Source organism: Cryptomeria japonica, chromosome 9 (assembly GCF_030272615.1).
Source record: "Cryptomeria japonica chromosome 9, Sugi_1.0, whole genome shotgun sequence".
NCBI lineage: Eukaryota > Viridiplantae > Streptophyta > Pinopsida > Cupressales > Cupressaceae > Cryptomeria > Cryptomeria japonica.
In genome coordinates this window covers 285,720,903-285,741,171 of record NC_081413.1, presented here as the reverse complement: position 1 = coordinate 285,741,171, position 20,269 = coordinate 285,720,903, and the positions used below count along the sequence as shown (strand labels likewise).

The window sequence follows — 20,269 nt, the reverse complement described above, 5'->3', positions numbered from 1 at the left end:
TTGATCAGAGGTTATGAGTATGCAGGACTACCTCACAGAGGAGTTGTTGGAAGAGGACCCGGAGAAATGAGAGTTTGTGATTCTTATGTTCAACTACATCATCCGCCAAGAAGTGACTACAAGCTAGTCAATGACACCTTCACGATGAATATTACCAAGATATTGCAAGGTGGGATTCACAATCGACTGTCTCTGGACGCACAGGAGCTCGTGAAGAAGCATGGGGCATGGTTCATTCGGATTCCAAAATTCACATACATCAGAGTTCATGGGTGTCCTTCGCCTCCCTACATGTTGCCAAGATATCCTAAAGACAAGATAGTACTACTTGAGGTGACTAGACAGTTGGTAGCTTATGCAAAGGCATCAAGACACAAGCATGGAAATGGGATTCCCGTACCCATCATACTAGGGAACTCAGTTGAAGTGTGTCCTAATACTCAGGCCGCAGAAGAAGTACAAGCATGACTTTCAGGTGGAGGACTTTTGGATGAATGTCCAAGATGATATAAAGGTCAAAAGAAAGATGCATTCCAGGTTACCCTTGGATCTCATCAAGAAATGCAAAATTTATAGAGTGGCCGATCAAGCTCAGGACAGTGGTAGATACCTCCAATCATCCTATGAGAAGGAAGATAAAGAAGTGAAGGTAGATTGGAATGAGCCCGAGGTTTTAGACATAACAGATTTGATGGCTCCCGTTTTATCTTGCACTCGCAGATGGGTGGATGTACAACATCAAAAGTTGAAGGAGCAGAATGTATCTATGACATTCACCTTGGAAACAAGACCAGAAGAAGGAGAGGCAAGTGTGAGTGAGAATTCTTCTCATTCCAAAGGTTCAAAGAGGAAGGAAGGACCTGAGAAAAGAGAACCTTCCAAGACGAAGCAGAAAATGAATCCTGATCGCCCACCAAGCACATCTTCTAGGCATGAAAAGGAAGCAAGTCGAGGAGAAAATCAGAGGCACATAGTGTATGAAATTGATGAGTCTATGGAATCCATGGTACAGAATGATAAACAAGGAAAAGGACAGACACCTCAGCATTCATCAAGTCAATCTCCCCAAGTTGGTGCTAATGAGCAACAAGAAGAAAAGAATGATGATGAAGCAACATCTCCTTTCCAGGAAGATAGACCTCTACCTAAAGAAATACAAGTGAGGGAAACGAGATCTGCCATTCCGGATTGGCTGAAAGAGAGGCTGACAAGGGTAGTTGTGGTTGAAGAGGAAGAACATGTATTTGACTTGGAAAACCTTATAGGAAATTCTCATGAAGTAATACAGAAGAAGAAGGCCACAAAGATGTCGAAGGTGATTAGAGATGAGACAAGATCCAGAAAAGTGCAAATAGCTACACCAGTGGTGGACAAATATGAGGATGAGATTCTAGCAGAAGAATATGATCTAGAAACATTTGATCTTGGTCCACTTACCACCAAGCAGGCTATGGAAGAAGCAACTGATTCACTGAAAGCACTCAAAGACAAACTCAAAAAGGAAGTGGAAAAGAATAAGAAGCTTGAAAAGGAGGTCAGTGCTTGGAGGAATTATTTTAGCCATCATAACCAGCCTTTGAGACGACAAGATCCAGTAATATCTCCTTTACATACACTTCCTCTTGAATCAATAAGTGAGGCAGAGAGGGTGAAGAGCGTAGTTCAACTCATGAGTTCTTGGATTGATGAATCTTACAAGATAGCCATTGAATTTGCAACAAGAATGATGAAGACAGTTCATCGAGCTATCCAGGTCCTTGAGATTATCCATAATCTAATGATAACTGTAGCTGCATTCACTCACACTAGAGATGTTATCATCCCAGTCTTACAAGTGATAAGAGAAACACCAAGACGGATTCTAGCACAAGAAAATATAATGGATGGAGGAACCCATAGCCTCCTGCAGTGGTCAGCTCTGCTCCAGATGAAGGAAGTTCTTTTTGAGGACGTCAACACCAGATGCAGCCGAGTTGAAGGCATCATCCATCCAGTTCAAGACAAGGTGTTTGAGGTGTTGTGTACTATCCTTGATAGGCGGATTGAGATCGAGATAGATGTGGACATCCAGGAGTTGGAGGACAGAATCAAGGTCATCTTTTGTAAAGAAGAGAACATCGTCACAGAAAGGCAACGAGATCAAATGTATGCTACTATGTTCCTAATTGAGAAGACCAAAGAACTTGAGCCTGGGTGGGAGACGACTCTTCTCACTGCTTTTGATCAAGTCCTTCACTTGGAAGAACGAATGAAGAATCTTCCTGAGATTCCCATTGTTGAGATTGAGGGAATTGTGTCCAGATTCATTGAATATGCTAGAAAAGAGCATAGGAAAGGGAACAAAGTTCTAGATGAAAAGTTGTCATAAGATGATGTGGCAGCTTAATTTTTATTGATCTATGTCTCCTCGTTATTTGTGCCAATTTTTATTGGCTATGGATTAATAATGTTTATCTAAATGGGGACTTTTTGTAACAAACCCTAATTAGGGTTTAGGTGTCAAAATCTCAGCCATCAATCTTCTTTTGATCCGGGCCGTTCATTGTATTTGAGGATGCTATATAAGCCCTCACTCATTTCATTTTAAAAGTTAGAGAGAGAGAGGTTAGAAAAGTTAGAAAGTTGGAGAGAAATAAGTTTAATTTTGTTAGTAGCAAAATTGAGTAGTGAAGAGAGAAAGTTGAACAATTGTTGTTTATTTGGCTATGAGATCAATGAAATTTTGAAGTTATGGTGTTTTGTTGCAATCCTTGTGGCTATCTTCATGGTTGTTTATCTTCTTGAATCACTCTTAGTAGAAATATCATTTAGATTTTAAGTTTGAGGGACGAATGTTGTGCCTGATCTTCGATAAGACTCACATTCCAAACCACTAGCTTCTTACTGATTGTAAGAACGCCTTGTGTGGTCAACTAGAAACATTGAAATTGATTAAGAGTTCAATTATCATTGGAAGTATTGGTACGTATCTCCCTGATAGTATCTATCTCCTTGGTGATTTGAAAATCGTTGAGTACCCTTAGAAGATTGCACCAATTCTAGTGGAGTTGTAATCCTTTGGCGATACTGAAATTGGAAGAATCTTATCAAGACTTGTCTTCATTAAGTCATTCTTAGGATTAGTTTAAGTATCTCTTCCTCGAAACCCTTATCTTTTGATTTTTTTGAAATTTGTTAGTATTAGGAAAATCCTGTTTCCTCATTTGGAAAGATAGTAGGATGGACAAGCTTTCTTTGAAAGTACGTAAGGCCCCTTGAAGAAACAACAAACACAACAACCACTGGTGCTTATCCACGAGGAGAGTTCCTTCAAAGCAGAAGCTTGAAGTCCTTCCGATTGATCCTTTTTTGCAATATCTTTTGCATTCGGAGACTTTACTCAAGAGAGGATAAGATACCTCTGGGTATTTTATTCTGTGTTTGGTCGTGTACAAAATACACATCAACAGCAAACTTCTTCCCGACTATTTCTTGTATATGACCTTAACTAAGTCTAATGAAGTCGTGTTGACCTTTGAATACTCTTTTATAGGCTGCAGCAAACTTTACATAGGAGTTTTAAGCCTATGAACAATCCAACACCCCTCTTTGTATTAGTTATATGTTGTACAACACACTGTTTGCACTTTACAGGTGACAGAAGAAATAACCAGCAACATTTACCTCTCAAGAATTATTTGCAACCCTCGTAATATTTCTTACCTTTCTCAAAGCCTAGCGACAACTTTGTAACAATCCTAAATGAATTAGTACAATGCTTCTCTTAACCTGATGGCTTCAAAAAGGGGGCAATGCTTCTAGTCTAACACCTTATACTCCAAAAGGTAGGTTAAGCAAGAGAAGAGTCCTAATCATTGTCAAACTCGTTTGCAAAGTCTAGGCTACGATGAAATAAGGCTAATAAACCCTTCTAATAGGACAAAAGTATCCATGTCACCTCTATGACTCTCACAATACATGAACAAATCACCTTTGTTTGCTGTTGTGAATTAAAATAGAAAACCAAGGTGTTCAATGTTATAGATGATACAACTTATGAATCCTTACACAAGCATCCACACTCTTATGCATTTAATCTCATCATTAAATGGTGGCCAGAATAGAATTGGAAACATAATATAATTATCACTCTTACTCGACCTTTCCAAGTTTCTTTCTTGCCTACAAGATTTCTAATAAATTAGATAACCAATTAATCTTGCAAACCAGGAAGATTTATCAATAAACTTAATCTTCTCACTGTACAAACATTCAGTGCATAGGCAACTTCTATATGAAATTGCTCCAATGGAATCTGAGGGTTTTTATCCCCCAAATTCCAAATCTTCAACTCACTGTCGATCCCTAGATGGAACCATTTGTCCATCAAGAAAATCACTGGGGTTTTTGCCTCGCCAGAAAGAGTTTGTCCGCAGGCACAAATCTTAGAAAGAGAAACTATCAATCTTTAGAATGTATTCAGTGATTCATCCCAGCTTTCTTTTAAAACCCCCTGTGGATCTTTCCAAAATTTTAAATTATAAAATCACTTTTTAAATATTAATCATTTTAACTTCTAATAAGTGACTTTATAATATTTTACTTTTTGGCCCCAGGTAAAATCACTTTATAAAAATAAAATATTCAACTTAAAAACGCAATTAATTAAATACAAATTGCCTGAAAAACATTAATTTAGACAACTTAATTTAATTGATTATTTCCTTTCTGAAAGCCTGAGCCAAAGAAGGGGACATTACGAGAGATGACTGGAAACATTTATATCAGATCCCAAGGTCATCCCTGTCCAATTAGAACTCCTACTCCTGTTGATGCTAATGTTCAAGCTTCTATGTTCATGTTCCTGATGGTGATACTAAAGTAGAGAAATTTTCATCAATGCTGCCCTATTGGTGAACTTAAAAGAAATGCTTTGGTGATCTATGTCAGCAATTTTTGACATAAAACTAGTGTAACATCTATACTTTGTAACTGATGTTCAAAACTCTTACTGGCTGAAAAGTGGTTTTTAATGCTCTAGGTGTTGCTTGTTCTCTAAGCCCTCACTGGTTTGATTTTGGTCCTAGTTGTTTATTTGTTGTATTCTGCAAACGGTGCTTTTGGCCTTTGAGGTTTATAGTGTGCAACCTGTTTTCTTTGTTGACTATCATATAATATTTTTTTTATCCTATTATGCATGCAAGTACTACTACTTAATGAAAATTGTATAAATGAATACACTAGTTAATACCCAAGAATTCAAAATGTTAAGTAGAGATACTTAAAAAGGAGTCAATAAGATATATTTCTGCATTATAATTCAGGGGACTCCATGTGTGCATGTGCAGATTGAAAATCACCACTCCAAAATAAGGCAGTCTTTAAGGATTAACTAATAAAACATACCTTCCATATCTCTTCATCTGTATGCACACCAAGTGGATCCAAATTATTTCTGATAGTTCCTTGAAAAAGAGTTGGTTCCTGTGGGATGATGCTAATCCTTGTCCGCAACTCATTTAGGCCAACTGTACTGATATCGATCCCATCAATGATAATTTTTCCTGCAGTAGGCTCAACTATTCGGAAGAGAGTCAAGACGAGAGAAGATTTCCCACTACCTGTCCTACCTACTATTCCCAGCTTTTCACCTCCCTTAATGGAGAATGTAAGATCCTTTAATACCAGAGGTGCTTCAGGAAGGTATCTTAACTGCAGCAAAGTAAGAAACAAAGCAAGAAAATGAGCAGAAAGATAAGAAAAAATAAACACATTTAAAGAAAGCAAAACAAAATATTGTAATCAATGCTCAAGCACCAGATCAGCCAATACTAATACCAGTGAAAAAAAACTCTCATTTTTTTACTTCTGTCTAATTTTCAACTACAGCTCAAAACAATCCTCAGAATTAAGCCAGCATATATATGGTACTACCAACATGTATAATGAAAAAAAGAAAACAAAATATCTAATGCATTGAATGCTATGATCAGGTACACAAAAACAATTTTCACCAATAACCAAGCAATAGCGATTAGCGGTAGCTAGTCCTAGATCTAACTTCTCAATAGGTTTGTATGTAAATTCCAAGAAAATAAATATATAATTTTCTTTCTTTTCGATAATGTAAATAAAAGAAAGGGGCCTCTAGCACTCCAAATAATCATGAAAAGCATTCACCTTCATGGTATCAAGAAGATCCAGGAAAAGAATAATGCTACAGATCTCAAATAATCATCAAAAAAATAAAAAAAGATATATTATCAAATTTGTCATTCTTCCTTTTATAGCAAAAGCTTCAAGGAATTACATAAAAGATATATGCTAAGCCCAACATAAATTGTAATGCCATAGGATAGATTTTACCACACTAGGAACAAAGCATCATACAGCAAGAACTTTTATTTACCTTTTATTTCATATCTGGTCATCCTTTGAGTCAAATTCTTAAAATTCCTTGTTTTGTGAACCATACTTTAACCCATGTAATGAACATCAATGTCATTTTTTGAAAAATTAATTGCTCAAATAATCGATGTATTAACAAAGAAGATGAAGGTTCCTTAAATAGAGATTACAAGACGGTGTTCTAAAAAGAACAAACCATTTAACAGAAGCTTCAAACTGAAGTTAAAAAGCTAACTACACCTTCTAATAAAAAAAGTAGTAGTTATACTAAGATGACCATTATAGAATAAAAATAATATTATTTTAATACCCTCCCTAGTAGTCATCGTACTCAATACCCTACAGAAGACACTGTAGGTCTTTTGATCACAAACACAAAGAAGGTTGTCCCTTCTCTTCAGAACACTCTACTGCTGTAGAGTGTAAAGTTATTTCAATTTCAATTAAAGAACAAGTTATGAACTATGTATGCTATAAATGCATATGAGAAATTATGTTGATGTCTAATAATTCTGATTTTATCTGCAGGTCTGAAAGAGAGAGATCATTTTATGTTTTCTATATCATCTCCAAATGAATTCAATTGGTATATATATCATTTAGGCAACCGGTCAATTGGTGTATTGGCCAGTCATGCCTTTTAGGCATGACCGATCAATGCACCCATTGATCGGTGCCTTTGTAATTATACCATTAACACAAGGCTGTTTATCGGTTCAAAACCTTGATAGCATATTGTAATATAATATAATGATTGATCAAGATAATGAATCGGTTCATGTAAACACCGATGATTCAAAATGCACGATGTATGTAATCCAACCGGTGCAGTTGTTAACCACTGTTAATTCCAAATGAAGCGGTGTATGTATTAAGCCCGATAACAAATATGCCCGATGATTAAGCCCGATAACAGATGTGGATCGGTGCCAATAGTTATGCACCCGATAGCAAGTATGTATTGGCTAATAACCCGATAACTTATAGCATTTAATATGCTAAGCAATGTTTGTAAAATCCGATAATCATATGCAATATAAGTTTAGACATGAAGCATGTAAATAACAGAACAAGGAAGGTTAGAAATATCTTATCTTGCATAAGCTACCATGCATTAACATAGAGACCCTCTAAGGATCTGCAAAGTGTTAATAACCAAAATTACCAGAATCCATCCAACCTAATGTTGGGTAACCAAACTGAAACCTAAAACCACGATTTTGAGGAAAAATCGGCAAACATTCAAAAACTGAAGTTACAAATCATTATTTTTTGTGGAAAAAAATGGTAAAAACTCTAAACAGGAACAAAACCTTGAAACGATTTTTGAGGAAAAAATCAAACAAAACCCTGAGATATCACACGGAAAAACCACAGACATCATGCGGTAGAACATTACTCCCTGATTTCTAGGAAAAACTCTCCCATGATTTTTTGTGGAGAAAAATCAGAAAACCCAGAAATAATTTTTGAGGAAAAATTATAAAAACCCATAAATATCTTTTAAGGAAAACTATAAAAACCTAGACTAATTTGTTTTGAGGACAAAAAAATTATTAAAACCCCAGAAACGATTTTGTTCAAAAATCGTGAAAAACATCTGCAACAACTCGAAACCCTAGCTGAAATGCAGAGGTCGCAAAAGAAAACGTGGGCCACGCACAGATGAAAACCCTTTGAATTTAAAAAAAAGGTTGCTGCTCCGAAAAATAGATTCCAACACGACCTAGAAAACCCTTCACCCACATGCAGGAATTGGGCGCAGGTTCCAGAAGGTCACAAAAAACAGAGGTCAAACTTGCACGGCAGAAACCTAGATGTCGTGCCCTAGTTGCAGGAAAAATCTCTGCCACCATAAAAAATCGCACCAAAAACAGGCTAGAGGATAATTGCAAGTCGTTGTCCAAAAAAGCATGAACTTCTAAAAAAAATCGACCACAAGAGAAAACACGCCAAAAAAAGCACACGAAAAATCCGACGCAAAAATATGTAGATCGCTCAAAAAAATCTGCCGCTCAAAACCCACGCGAACCAATAAAAAGCGGGCTAGAAAAATGAAAATCGCGCTGAAAAGAAACGCGACTTTTCAAAAATAACAACATTAAAACCCTCATTAATAGGCACAATAAGAACCACAAAATTCCCTACGCTCTAAAAATTTTCAGAATAAAATTTCAAAAATCCCTTCGAAAATTCTAAAACCGGAATGCCCTAAACATTTTTTGAAACAATCTCACTTGAAAAACTTCAACAATAAAAAAAATTGATTAAAAATATTTCTGGAAATAAACTCCAGGTAGAGGCTTATGAATTTTTATTAAAAAATTTGTCAAATCCTAAAAAATCCCATTGACCCACTCTGATACCATGAAAAATTAATTACTCAATTAATCAATGCATTAACAAAGGAGGCGAAGGCTCCTTAAATAGAGATTACAAGACAATGTTCTAAAAAGAACAGACCATTTAACAGAAGCTTCAAACTGAAGCTAAAAAGCTAAATGTGCTTAAAAAGCTGAAAACTAAAAAGTTAACTACGCCTTCTAATAAAAGAAGCAATAGTTACACTAAGACGACAACTAAGATGACCATTATAGAATAAATATAATATTATTTTAATATGTTTCTCATCTCTAGTCAATGTCTTCACAAAGCCAATAGAAGGGGCTTTCTAATGCATCCAGTGAAGCAAATATTGAAGTTGAACCATACTTTAACCCATGTCATGAACATCAATGTCATTTTTTTCATCTCTTGTCAATGTCTTCACAAAGCCAATAGAAGGAGCTTTCTAATATATTGAAAGAGGCAAATATTTAAGCTCAAACAAGGAGGAAAAAAAAATGCTAAGACATGAAGAAATGTCATACAATGTAAGGGCATGTACCTCGCAGAAGAGTAAGTTTTGCCTGAAGTATAAAAATATATGCATTACAATGTAGTGTTGTGCACCTACCAAAGAGAAAGACGCGTTATAATTTAAAAACACATTTGCCAATAAAATGATGTGTACCACTCGAATAAGATGCATAAAGTTCAAATTTGAAAAGTTGAAAACCAATGTAAGAGTGTGGCCTGCGTATTAGAAAGCAAAAAGTGTGTTTCAAAACCAAAAAATGCTACCCAATTAAAGGGCTTGTGCTTGTGTAAAGGGATACATGAAAGTTAAAATTTCAAAAAAGTGTCACTTGGTGTACTGGTATCTGAAGAGCACTCATTTAAATTGAGGTGGGAGGTAGGGGGGTTGAATTAGTATAACAACAAAATTTTACTTTTCAAAACTTAATCACAATAACAATACTTAAAAAATTACACATCCACAATGTTGGAGGTGTTGTCCTCATTTTTGAAAATTCAAAAATTTGACAACCCCTACAAATTTTTGCTTAAAATGTGTTATTTTTGTCTCCAAGGCACGTTTTACGAGGTGCAAAACTCACATTTGTTATTGTCAAATCATTGGGGGGTATCTTTGCCATCATTGTCCAAATTTTCGTGATTTTTGGTCTTCTTTTTCCTAGCTTTTTGTGCAATTTCGGGTTTCAGAGCAATCACTGCAAGTTGAAGATTTTACTCTTAAGGCACGCTTCCCAAAGCAAAAAATGTTTTTTGACTGATCTTCGGTCCATCCTCGATTCACGTTTCAAATTTCATCGCGTTTCGAGTTCGTTTTCTATGTCTTTCCTTCAATTTCGGGTTTTTTCTTCCAAAGTGCAAGTGGGAAATTTTCCTTTAATTGCAAGTTTTATTTTTCTCTTGTTTTAAGTGTTGTAGGGAAATTTTAAAACAATTACAAGTGCACTTTATTTAAAACTTGTCACTTGTAACTTACTTTTTATTTCCCCCTTGCTTTTTATGTCTTTTAAGTCATTGTAGGAACTTTTTGGACCAACTGTAAATGAATTTAAAATTGTAAGTTGAAAAAGAACTTGTAATTTCTTTTAAAAGTTCCTACTTAAGTGATTTTAAGTTGTAATAGGGATTTTATTCCCCTATTACAAGTTTTTATGTGTGACTTTTAGTTGTAATAGGGATTTTATTTCCCTATTACATGTCTTTTTGAGTTTTTTAAGTTGCAATGGGAATTTTATTTCCCTATTACAAGTTTTTAAGTTTTTATTTCTTTTAAATTGTTTTGTTTTTTTAAACTTGTAATGGGAATTTTATTTCCCTATTACAAGTTATTTTGTTGTTTCTTTTTGCTCTTCTTCCTCTAAAACCCGAATTTGCCTAAGGAAAAATAATGCAATTTAAAACTTGTTAAGGGGTTTTTAAAATCCGATTAAATCTTTGGAGGGCACATTTTGCTTGTAGTTGGAGATGAAGAACCCGACCTGCACTTTTCTTCCCATGAATCTGATTTTTGTGGCTTTCTTCCCCTAAATCCATCCAACATTCATGCTATGTTGTTAGGAATCGTTCCTTATTGTCATGTTTATCAGCAAGAACGGTTTTATGAAACACGTTTTGCATTTACAACGACGTTTTTGGAGATGTTTTTGGAATTCGTTTTTCCTGGTTCTTGCCACGTCATGGAGCATGAAATTCGCCCTTCTTGCCACATTGCAGACACATCTTGCATTCTACCTTCATTGATGATTGTTTGAAGTCAAATTTACTTCTCTTTCCATCCCTTTTTTGGAGGAGATTAAATACAAAACCGATTTACTTGTTGCAAGGAATATCAACGTGGTAGCTCTTTCTGTTGGCATTCTACACTCTAGTGAGAAATGATGGTGTTGTCATTGATGGCAACCTACCGGCAACCTACTGGCAACCTACAAGTAACCACCCGACATTCATATGGTAAACCACCGGCAAGCACCGACACCGGCAGACACTTCACCGACAGCGGCAACAATGCATACCGGCACCCCAGCTGATAGGAATAAACTTTTGTTTATTGTATTTAATTGTAAATATCTTTTTGTAAGCCGACATGGCATATTGTAATAGACTCATATATGTATGAGATCTTGTAAATCATTTTGACATAGAAGATAGAAGATAGAAGATGGAGGATAGAAGATAGGAGATGAGATAGGAATGAGCGAATAATAAGGGCAGATCTTGTATAAGGTTTATGGTTATAGTATGAGCTTAAACCGGTACTGAACCTGGCATAGTTGATGTTGATTTGAAGTAGTACATTGTATTGGATTTTCATAATCCATTTTGTAAGTCAGTGAGACTTCTATTTTGTAGATTGAGCAGTGAGCTCTAGGCAGTTGGCCTTATTGCATGTGTCGCCCCTCATTGTAAGTAATATTTATTCATTGGCCAATGAGTGAATATTGTGGGTCACAAATCCCACCAAGGTTTTTCCCACACCAGGTTTCCTCGTTAAACATCTTGTGTTATGGTGTGTTTTCTATGCTATCTTTATTGTTCCTGTTTACTGCATTAATTCTTATTTACCGGTACACTGTTTTGGAATGCAAAATACTTAATAAGGTTAAATATTCCTGTAACCGGTTAGATACTGATTCACCTCCCCTCTCAGTATCCTTAGGACTATCATTAATCCTAACAATTGGTATCAGGGCCTGGTCCTCTATTTTCAAAAGCCTAACAGCTTGAGGAAGATTCTGACACTGGTACATATGGAAAAATTAAGAAAGCAATTGGAAGGAGCTCTTGTAGACTATGATTCAGAGAAGTTGAAGACTATCAAACTTGAAGATGATCTAAGGACTGCACAGGAATTCATTCAAGGACTTCAAGAGAATCTTACTATTGCTAGAAATAAGAGAAAAGAACTTCATGAGAAAATGCAGAATGATAATGATGAAAAGGAAACTCTTAATGAGCTTGCAAACAAGATGAGGCAAGAAAACATGACTATGAGGAATGAAATGCAAGATATGACTATGAGATTTTGTAAAGACATTGAAGACAGGAAGAAGAATGAAGAAGACTTGACTAGGAGACTCAATGATGCTGGTAATGAAAATCTAAGACTCGGTCATGAAAATGATATGCTAAAAACAGATCTGATTCACATGCAACATGATAAAACTGAACTTATGAGGCAGATGGGAATTCTGGAAAATGAGTTGGCTATTGCAAATCTACACAAAGAGAAATTCAAGAAAAGTTCAGAAGAACTTGATGATATGCTGAAAAGTCAGAAACCTAATGGAGATACTAATGGACTTGGATTTGAAGTTGGTGAAAGTTCTGGTACTGCAAACAATCATGATCACAGTAAACTGGTAAGACAACCTAATGCTTACAAATTTAATGGGAAATGCTTTAACTATAACAAGTATGGTCATAGAGCAAATCAGTGTAGATCTAAAAATAATCACAACATTAATACACCCACCGGTCAATGTTCCAAATGCAACAAAGTTGGTCATAATTCATAAAACTGCAAAATGAATGTAAGATGTTATGTTTGTGGAAGATTTGGGCACTTATCTAATCAATGCAGAATACAAACCGGCATAGGATATAGAAAGGCTATTCAGAAGAATAATATGACTTATTATGCTTGTAACAAGGTTGGACATATTGCAAAATTTTGTAGAAGCAAGACTTCACTGGCAAACAACAAAGGACCCAGTTTGAAAGACAAAGAAAAGGTTGATGAGGTAAAGCAAGAATTTTCAAAACAATGGATTAGAAAGACAAATCAAAATGTTGATGAGACTATTTTTTCACCGATAGAACAGAGTATTACTCCATCGGCAGGAAATTCTTCATCCAACTGAGAAGGAACCCTTTGGGGGTATTGCAGCAAGTTGAACATCATGCAAATTACCCTCGGTAGATGGTGAGAAGATAGATTTCTTCTTTACCGGCAGATGTGTTAAGTTTTCACTTAAGCGGTGAGCATTTATTGTGGTTGTTGAAAGAAATTTCATTATAAATCATCGGTTTTTCTTCTTTTTCGAATCACCGAGCATTCAAACTAGCAGAGAGCGCGAAAATCTGAGTGAAGGCATTCAAGGCGAAGAAGTAAAGCGATTTCTTTCAAGCACTCAAACGTTATCAGGCAGCTTAAGGTATTTTTCAAATGGCTTCCTCTTCTGCTCCCGAATTTATTGTAAACCCTACTGTTGTGGAAATTGTAAAATGCCCTAGGCCCGTTTTCAAAATTATTCCCAAGATAGCTAAGCAAGATGACTCCATAGGCGCATTCTCAAAAATTCCTAAAGGTGTAGCTTACGCTGAAGACCCTAGAATTTATATTCACTGCAATATTGAAGAATTAGGTTCTGTGGAAATATTAAAGATGTTTAATACCATAATTTGTGATGAAAATGGAAATGTCAAACCCGAGCACAAGGTTATTGAGACCTTAGGTTTTGTAGAAATCTTGAACATCCCTGAATTTCCAGAGGAGGTAGTGAGAATTGTACTAAGTAGGGCACATGGAGAATTTCTTTGGTTAGACTCAGTCTGCAAATTCACCCGGCAAGCAATTAGGGCAGTGACAAGATTACCCTCAACCGGCAGCAGACCAAACAAGACAAAGAAGGTACCCAACAACACAGTCATGACCTTAACGGGAGCAACATCTGATAGTAGATCTCTGAGAGTAAATGACATCAAGGATATCAATGTGAGATTCATAAGTATGATTTTAGGTTACAAGACCACACATGCAAACCGACTTAATTCAGTTTCTAGTCTTTGCATTAAAAGTGCTTATGATATGGTAAATAATGATGCAAAAATAGATGTGTGTGAATGGCTGAAGGATGAACTAGTTGATAATTTGAAAAAGATAAAAAGAGACAAGAAAGGGACATTTCATTTTGGTAATCTTTTGGTATGTCTTATGTTGTATTTTTCAAAACAAATTCCCAGTATTGGACACAGATTTTGGATGACATACCGGTAGGCAAACAGTTGCAAGAGGCTTTCACCGGCATAGGTACTACTAGGGAAAACAATATAACTGAATATTTCAAAGCTTTCCAAGCCAAAATGAAAACAAGAGAGAGACTACCACAAAGTATAGTAGATAAATATGATAAGGAGATCTGCTTTGTGATTAAGAAAGATGAAATATGGATGGAAGCAGTTCTTCCTAGAATTGTATGGGTAACTGAAATGGGGTATGAGGCCAATGTAAATATTATTGAGACTTATGCTAAAGCCCTGTTAGAAGCACCTAGAGAACCGATGGAAGAAGTTTTTGGCAGTGCAGAAACAATTGAGAGTGGTGTACAAACATTGAAACAAAGGAAGAGAAGAGAAAAGTATATAAGAGATGCATCAAAACAAGTAAAGGAAATAAAAGAAAATGTTATGAACCTTACTGGAATAAAGGAAAGTGAACTGGAAGGATTGCAACCAGAGGCACATATCTCACTGGTTGGCACATCATCTGACAGTGAAATAGCTGTTGAATTTAAGAGAGTTGATAGGAAGAGAAAACCTTCACCGGTACCCTCTCCTCCACCCAAGAAAACAAGAACTCTAAGAAAGAAGCAACAAGCAGTAAGACAACCAGCAAAAAAGTTAACACCCAAGAAGAAACAGAAACAGGTGATACCACCTTTGGATAACTTACTGAATGAAATCACTGATGACAGTAACTTGGCAAATGTGAGCAAACTGTATAACACATTCACTGATTCTAAAAAAGAAAGTGTTGAAAACAAGATTATTCTACATCTAGACATCTACAAGAAAGCACTAATTGAAGTTGTAGATGACTTGCCAAATGATCTGTACAAAAGGTTAGATGCAAGGAGGATTGTAGTAATGGAGTTGGACAAGAAACTTAAGGTTGAAAAACTTCTAGCTGTTCATCCAGTTAACTCGAAAGAGGAGATTGATGAATTAATTTGTGAAGCTAACAGATTAGTTTTGCTAGTGGTCACCGGCAAGTGAACTTAATAGCTGGCAGAGTAAATGAAATTGCAGAGGAAACAGCTGACAAATGGGATATCTTTTTTGTAGAAAAGGAAAAACGGGAAGAATTAAACCGACCCAAGAAAACATTCAAAGTTTATCAAAAGGACAAGGACAAAGGGAAAGGTAAAGTTGGTGGAATACCAAACATCAAAATAACTGACAACTTACCACCACCCTTGGATACTACACCAGTACATACTGATGATACACCGGCTACTGAAAATGTGGACATAACACATGATGACACTAACCTTGAATCAGAAATTCTATTCACCATGAATGTTGATACTCAGGAAGTGAACATTATTGTGGACAAGGACAGCACAGAGGTACAGAATGATATTGCTGACAGTGGAAACATTGTTGAGCAACCAACAGAAAATGTAGAGGTTGAAATACAAACAGAGCAAACAGAGCATATAGAGCAACCTTTGGACAATGGAATGAATATTGGTAGTGTAGATGCTGGCACTGAGAAACCGACAGAGACAAAGATACCGGCAGCTGATAACATAGAGAAACCAACTGAGCAACCGGCAGAGGCACAAGTACATGTTGAGATAATAAAACCGGTAATCACTGAGAAACCCAAACCACTACAGGTTGAAACACAAACTCAGACTGATCCACCGGAGGTTGATACAAGCAAATTGGTAACAAACACTCGAAGCACTGAAATAATAAAGGCAGTTGGACAGACATCCGAATTCAGACCTACTAATGTGACAGAGGTACTTCTGGATTCAATTAAGAAGATAACTGATTGTAATGCATTGGCCTACAAGGCAATTGATGATACAATACCTATTCTTAAGATGATTGCACCAAAATGCAATGTAGATAATGTAAAGGATTCTTTAGAACAGTTAGACACATTGTCTAAATTTATTGTTGGAAATGTAATAACAGTGGATAAGGAAAATGAAGATACATTCAAAGAGAAAATGGAAAAAGATTAGGAAAAATTCTTTGAGGAGACAATAAAGAAGTGCACTGAACATATTAACACACTTTTACCAGCACTGAATACAAAAATTTTGGAGTATAAGGAACTGTACAGAGAAACATGCAAGCCACATCTGTTGACCCAGGACATTGAAAAAGAAATAAGTAGAGTACAAAAAGAAATTGATGATATAGCTGATAACATCATTGGTTCATCTGAACCTATATCAGTTATTGAGCAAGAAATAGCAGGATTTGAGGATAAGTTGGAGAAATTTGAGAAGGAAAAAGCGAGGATCAAGGGAAATGCCAGAGAGCTGAAGTATAAACTTAGTCCTAAACTGGATAACCTTATCTCTTTGAGAAATGAGATCTCTAAGGCATTAATTCAAGGAGAAAGATCACCGGAGGAGCATATGCATCATCTCACCAGCACGATCCAACAAACTGAGGCAACCATGAATGACAGCAACAGATTCATGCAGAGTTTAAACTTGGTTTTGGCTGATATATTTCAGATTGTAATCAACCGATTACAAACCTTAAGGTGAAATTTTGCACTCGTTTGACAATTTTTGACAACCTTTGTCATTGATGTCAAAGGGGGAGTAGTGGACAGAGAAAAATGGCTATTCAGAGAACATCATCTGCTCAGGGCGAGCACATCTTTTTTGAAGATTGTTGGCATTCTACACTCTAGTGAGAAATGATGGTGTTGTCATTGATGGCAACCTACCGGCAACCTACTGGCAACCTACTAGCAACCTACAGGTAGCCACCCGGCATTCATCAGGGAAACCACCGGCAGACACTTCACCGGCAGCGGCAAAAATGCATACCGGCACCCCAGCCGATAGGAATAAACTTTTGTTTATTGTATTTTATTGTGAATATCTTTTTGTAAAGCCGACATAGCATATTGTAATAGACTCATATGTATGGGATCTTGTAAATCATTTTGCAATAGAAGATAGAAGATAGAAGATGGAGGATAGAAGATAGGAGATGAGATAGGAATGAGTGAATAATAAGGGCAGATCTTGTATAAGGTTTATGGTTATAGTATGAGCTTAAACCGGTATTGAACCTGGCATAGTTGATGCTGATTTGAAGCATTACATTGTATTGGATTTTCATAATCCATTTTGTAAGTCAGTGAGACTTCTATTTTGTAGATTGAGCAGTGAGCTCTAGGCAGTTGGCCTTCCTGCATGTGCAGGCCCCTCATTGTAAGTAATATTTATTCATTGGCCAGTGAGTGAATATTGTGGGTCACAAATCCCACCGAGGTTTTTCCCACACTGGGTTTCCTCATTAAACATCTTGTGTGATGGTGTGTTTTCTATGCTATCTTTATTGTTCATGTTTACTGCATTAATTCTTATTTACCGGTACACTGTTTTGGAATGCAAAATACTTAATAAGGTTAAATAATCCTGTAACCGGTTAGATACTGATTCACCCCACCCCCCCTCTCAGTATCTTTGGGACTATCATTAATCCTACAACTTTCATCTATTTATAGAGTATTTCAGTTCTTCCCAAGCTCATTTGTTTTGGTCTAGGGCCTTTGACCAAGAAAGGATTCGGGTTTCTAGGACATCTTCCCAAATGGATTAGTTCTTTGAATGCAATTTGTAAATTTGCATGATTTTCCCCTCTTTCAGATTTTTCCCATACACTTGATTTCGGGTTTTACAAAGCTGATTACAAGTTGAAGTTTTTACCTCTTTCCAAAGTTGTCAAGATGAAAATGTGTCTTTCCTTGTCACATAAAGTTTGCCATTACCGGTCAAAATCATTCTTTCCATTTTCCCCTCATGTCAAAACCCCATTTCATCCATTCATTTCACACCTTCATTCATTTTTCCCATTTAAAGTCTACTTGCAGTCAGCGTTCCAGAACCCGAAATTGGTCCAAAATGCACTCAAAAAACACTTGAAAATGAGTTTTAAAGGTTCAAATACAAGTGCAAGCTTGTAGTTACCCATTACACATGAAGTTGCATGTTTGTTCTCCACAATTGCAAGTTAATGCTCTTGTTTTACCACACATGTAATGCAGTTTCCAAAACTCGAAATTCACTTGTGAGCCCATTTTTGCATCAATTTATCCCTTCCCTTGTCAGTCCTGTTTGCACACACGACCTACCAAATCAATGGATTAAGGCATGGTCCTTATTTTGCAAGCAGATTCCAAGATTGGAGGATGATACAAAGAAAAAATACAACAAAAATTCATGGTTGAGATCATAGAATGCTTTCAAGATAGAGATAGGCTTCTTACTTCAGCCTTGCAAAAGACTTCCCTCCTAAAAAGCTAGTGCTACCCCAAGCAAGAAGATAGGGTTGAAGTTCGTTGGCCAAGGGCACAAAGATCATTAAGGATGCAAATTCCTGTTCTGGTTCAAGATGTCTTCACCAATCCAAAATACTTCGAGCGGCATGAAAATCATCACAAGCAAAGGATGATGCAATTGGAGTCGTGTCTTTGGACACTTAGATTAATGATGCATTTGTAATTTTGTTTTAACAAATTACATGTAATTGCAAATGTCACGTTACTTGCATTTTTGTAAAATGTAATTACAGGTAAAGCAACTATAAGTTGAGTTCAATTAGGACTGTAGTTGGAATAAGTCACGGTGGTTGAGAGAATTTCTCAAGTTAGTTAGGATCCTCCCCCCTTTTTCTCAAGGTTCCTCTCTTATAAATACTTGAGGGGAACTATTGTAATTTTTATATTTTAGCAATGCAACAAAATTCTACCAGTTTGTATGTGCACTCTAAGTCTTTGAGCTTAGATGTAAATCAAATTGCTTTCAATAAAACAGGCAAGTTGTGTTCAGACTTTGTGCCAATTCAAGTTGTTATTGGACGACATTTTCTGGAGTTGATTGTGAGTTTGGTTCTATTGTTCAAGAGGGATTTAAATTCAATCTTGCAGACTTTGAGCTGCTAATTGTATTTAGAGTTATATGTACGGTTTTCAGATTTGGTCTTGCAGACTTTGAGCTGCTTATCATATTTGAAGGTAGTGTGGAAAGCTCTAGTGGGAATATAGCTTGTAGACTTTGTGCTACTTCTATTTTTAAGACTTGTGCATGTAAGGTGAAGTGCATCATGTAGTTAGACTTTGAGCTGCTACATACTGTGCTTGGTTAGCAGAAAATCATCTAAAAAGGTTGATAGGAGAATAGATAGTTGAAGACTTTGAGCTTTCTTTCCATTTTTCCATCTCGGGGAAGTGACGGAGGCCTTTGTGCTTTCATGGAAACTTTGCTACCATCTGCCGCTCCATAGCGGTCTTTACCATATAGGCTGCCTCCAACACCTCCTTATCCTTCTTGTCCACACTCTCCATTGCACTGACCAATCGAGTCTCCAACAGCTCTCTGGATGCCCTTTCCTCTTCCAACTGTATCAGCAAGGCAAACTTCTCTACTACTAAAATGTCCATCGCTGTCTGGGTCTGTGCCATGGTAGCCTCCAGCTCCCGAAACCTAATAGTCAACTCCTCCCGAGCTGACACTGCTGCTACGCGCAAGGCCTCACCTGTGGTTGCCGTCTGTTGTGTCCGCCGAAGCTCAAGATAACCTTCGCGGAAGGTCTGCTCCACCTCCCGCAACAACGACTACATCTGGGTCTCGCCAACCCCTTCGGTGAGGCTCCAAGCCTCCAGCATTGCCTGGGTCTCTATCTTAGGCCACCCGGCACACTCAAAACACCTCTCAAACTCCTCTCTGCATCCGGTGCGGGCAAAGTTCAACAGCCCCTCGATCCGCTCAACCATGGCGGCATCCGCCTGGAGTGTGGCAGATGACACAAGCCGCTGTGCTCTCAGAGTCATCTCGCCAATGAATTGCTCCAACTCTCTTGTACCCTGTTGTACTCCCCCAGGCACCTCCTCCTCTCTGTAGGGACTGGTGACTACAACTACAGGGGGTGACACAACCCTCTGAAGCGCCCTACTGCTCGGAGAACTCCCTTCCTCCAGATCAATGATATCCAAGGAATGCATGGTCCTGCCTAGAGATAGAGCGGCCTCTCCTGCTGGTGCCAC

At 37.0% G+C, this 20,269-nt stretch overlaps 1 protein-coding gene across 5 annotated transcripts in view; it reads right to left on the bottom strand.

Annotated features, from left to right (window-relative positions):
* The window catches only part of LOC131042140 (putative ABC transporter C family member 15), a 216,200-nt gene that overhangs the window by 95,849 nt on the left and 100,082 nt on the right, over positions 1 to 20,269 (bottom strand). For all 5 annotated transcript variants that reach the window (XM_057975462.2, XM_057975461.2, XM_057975460.2 and 2 more), the window contains one exon: positions 5,386 to 5,691. In XM_057975462.2, coding sequence (XP_057831445.2) covers positions 5,386 to 5,691 — 306 coding nt within the window. The remainder of the gene's footprint in view (positions 1 to 5,385; positions 5,692 to 20,269) is intronic.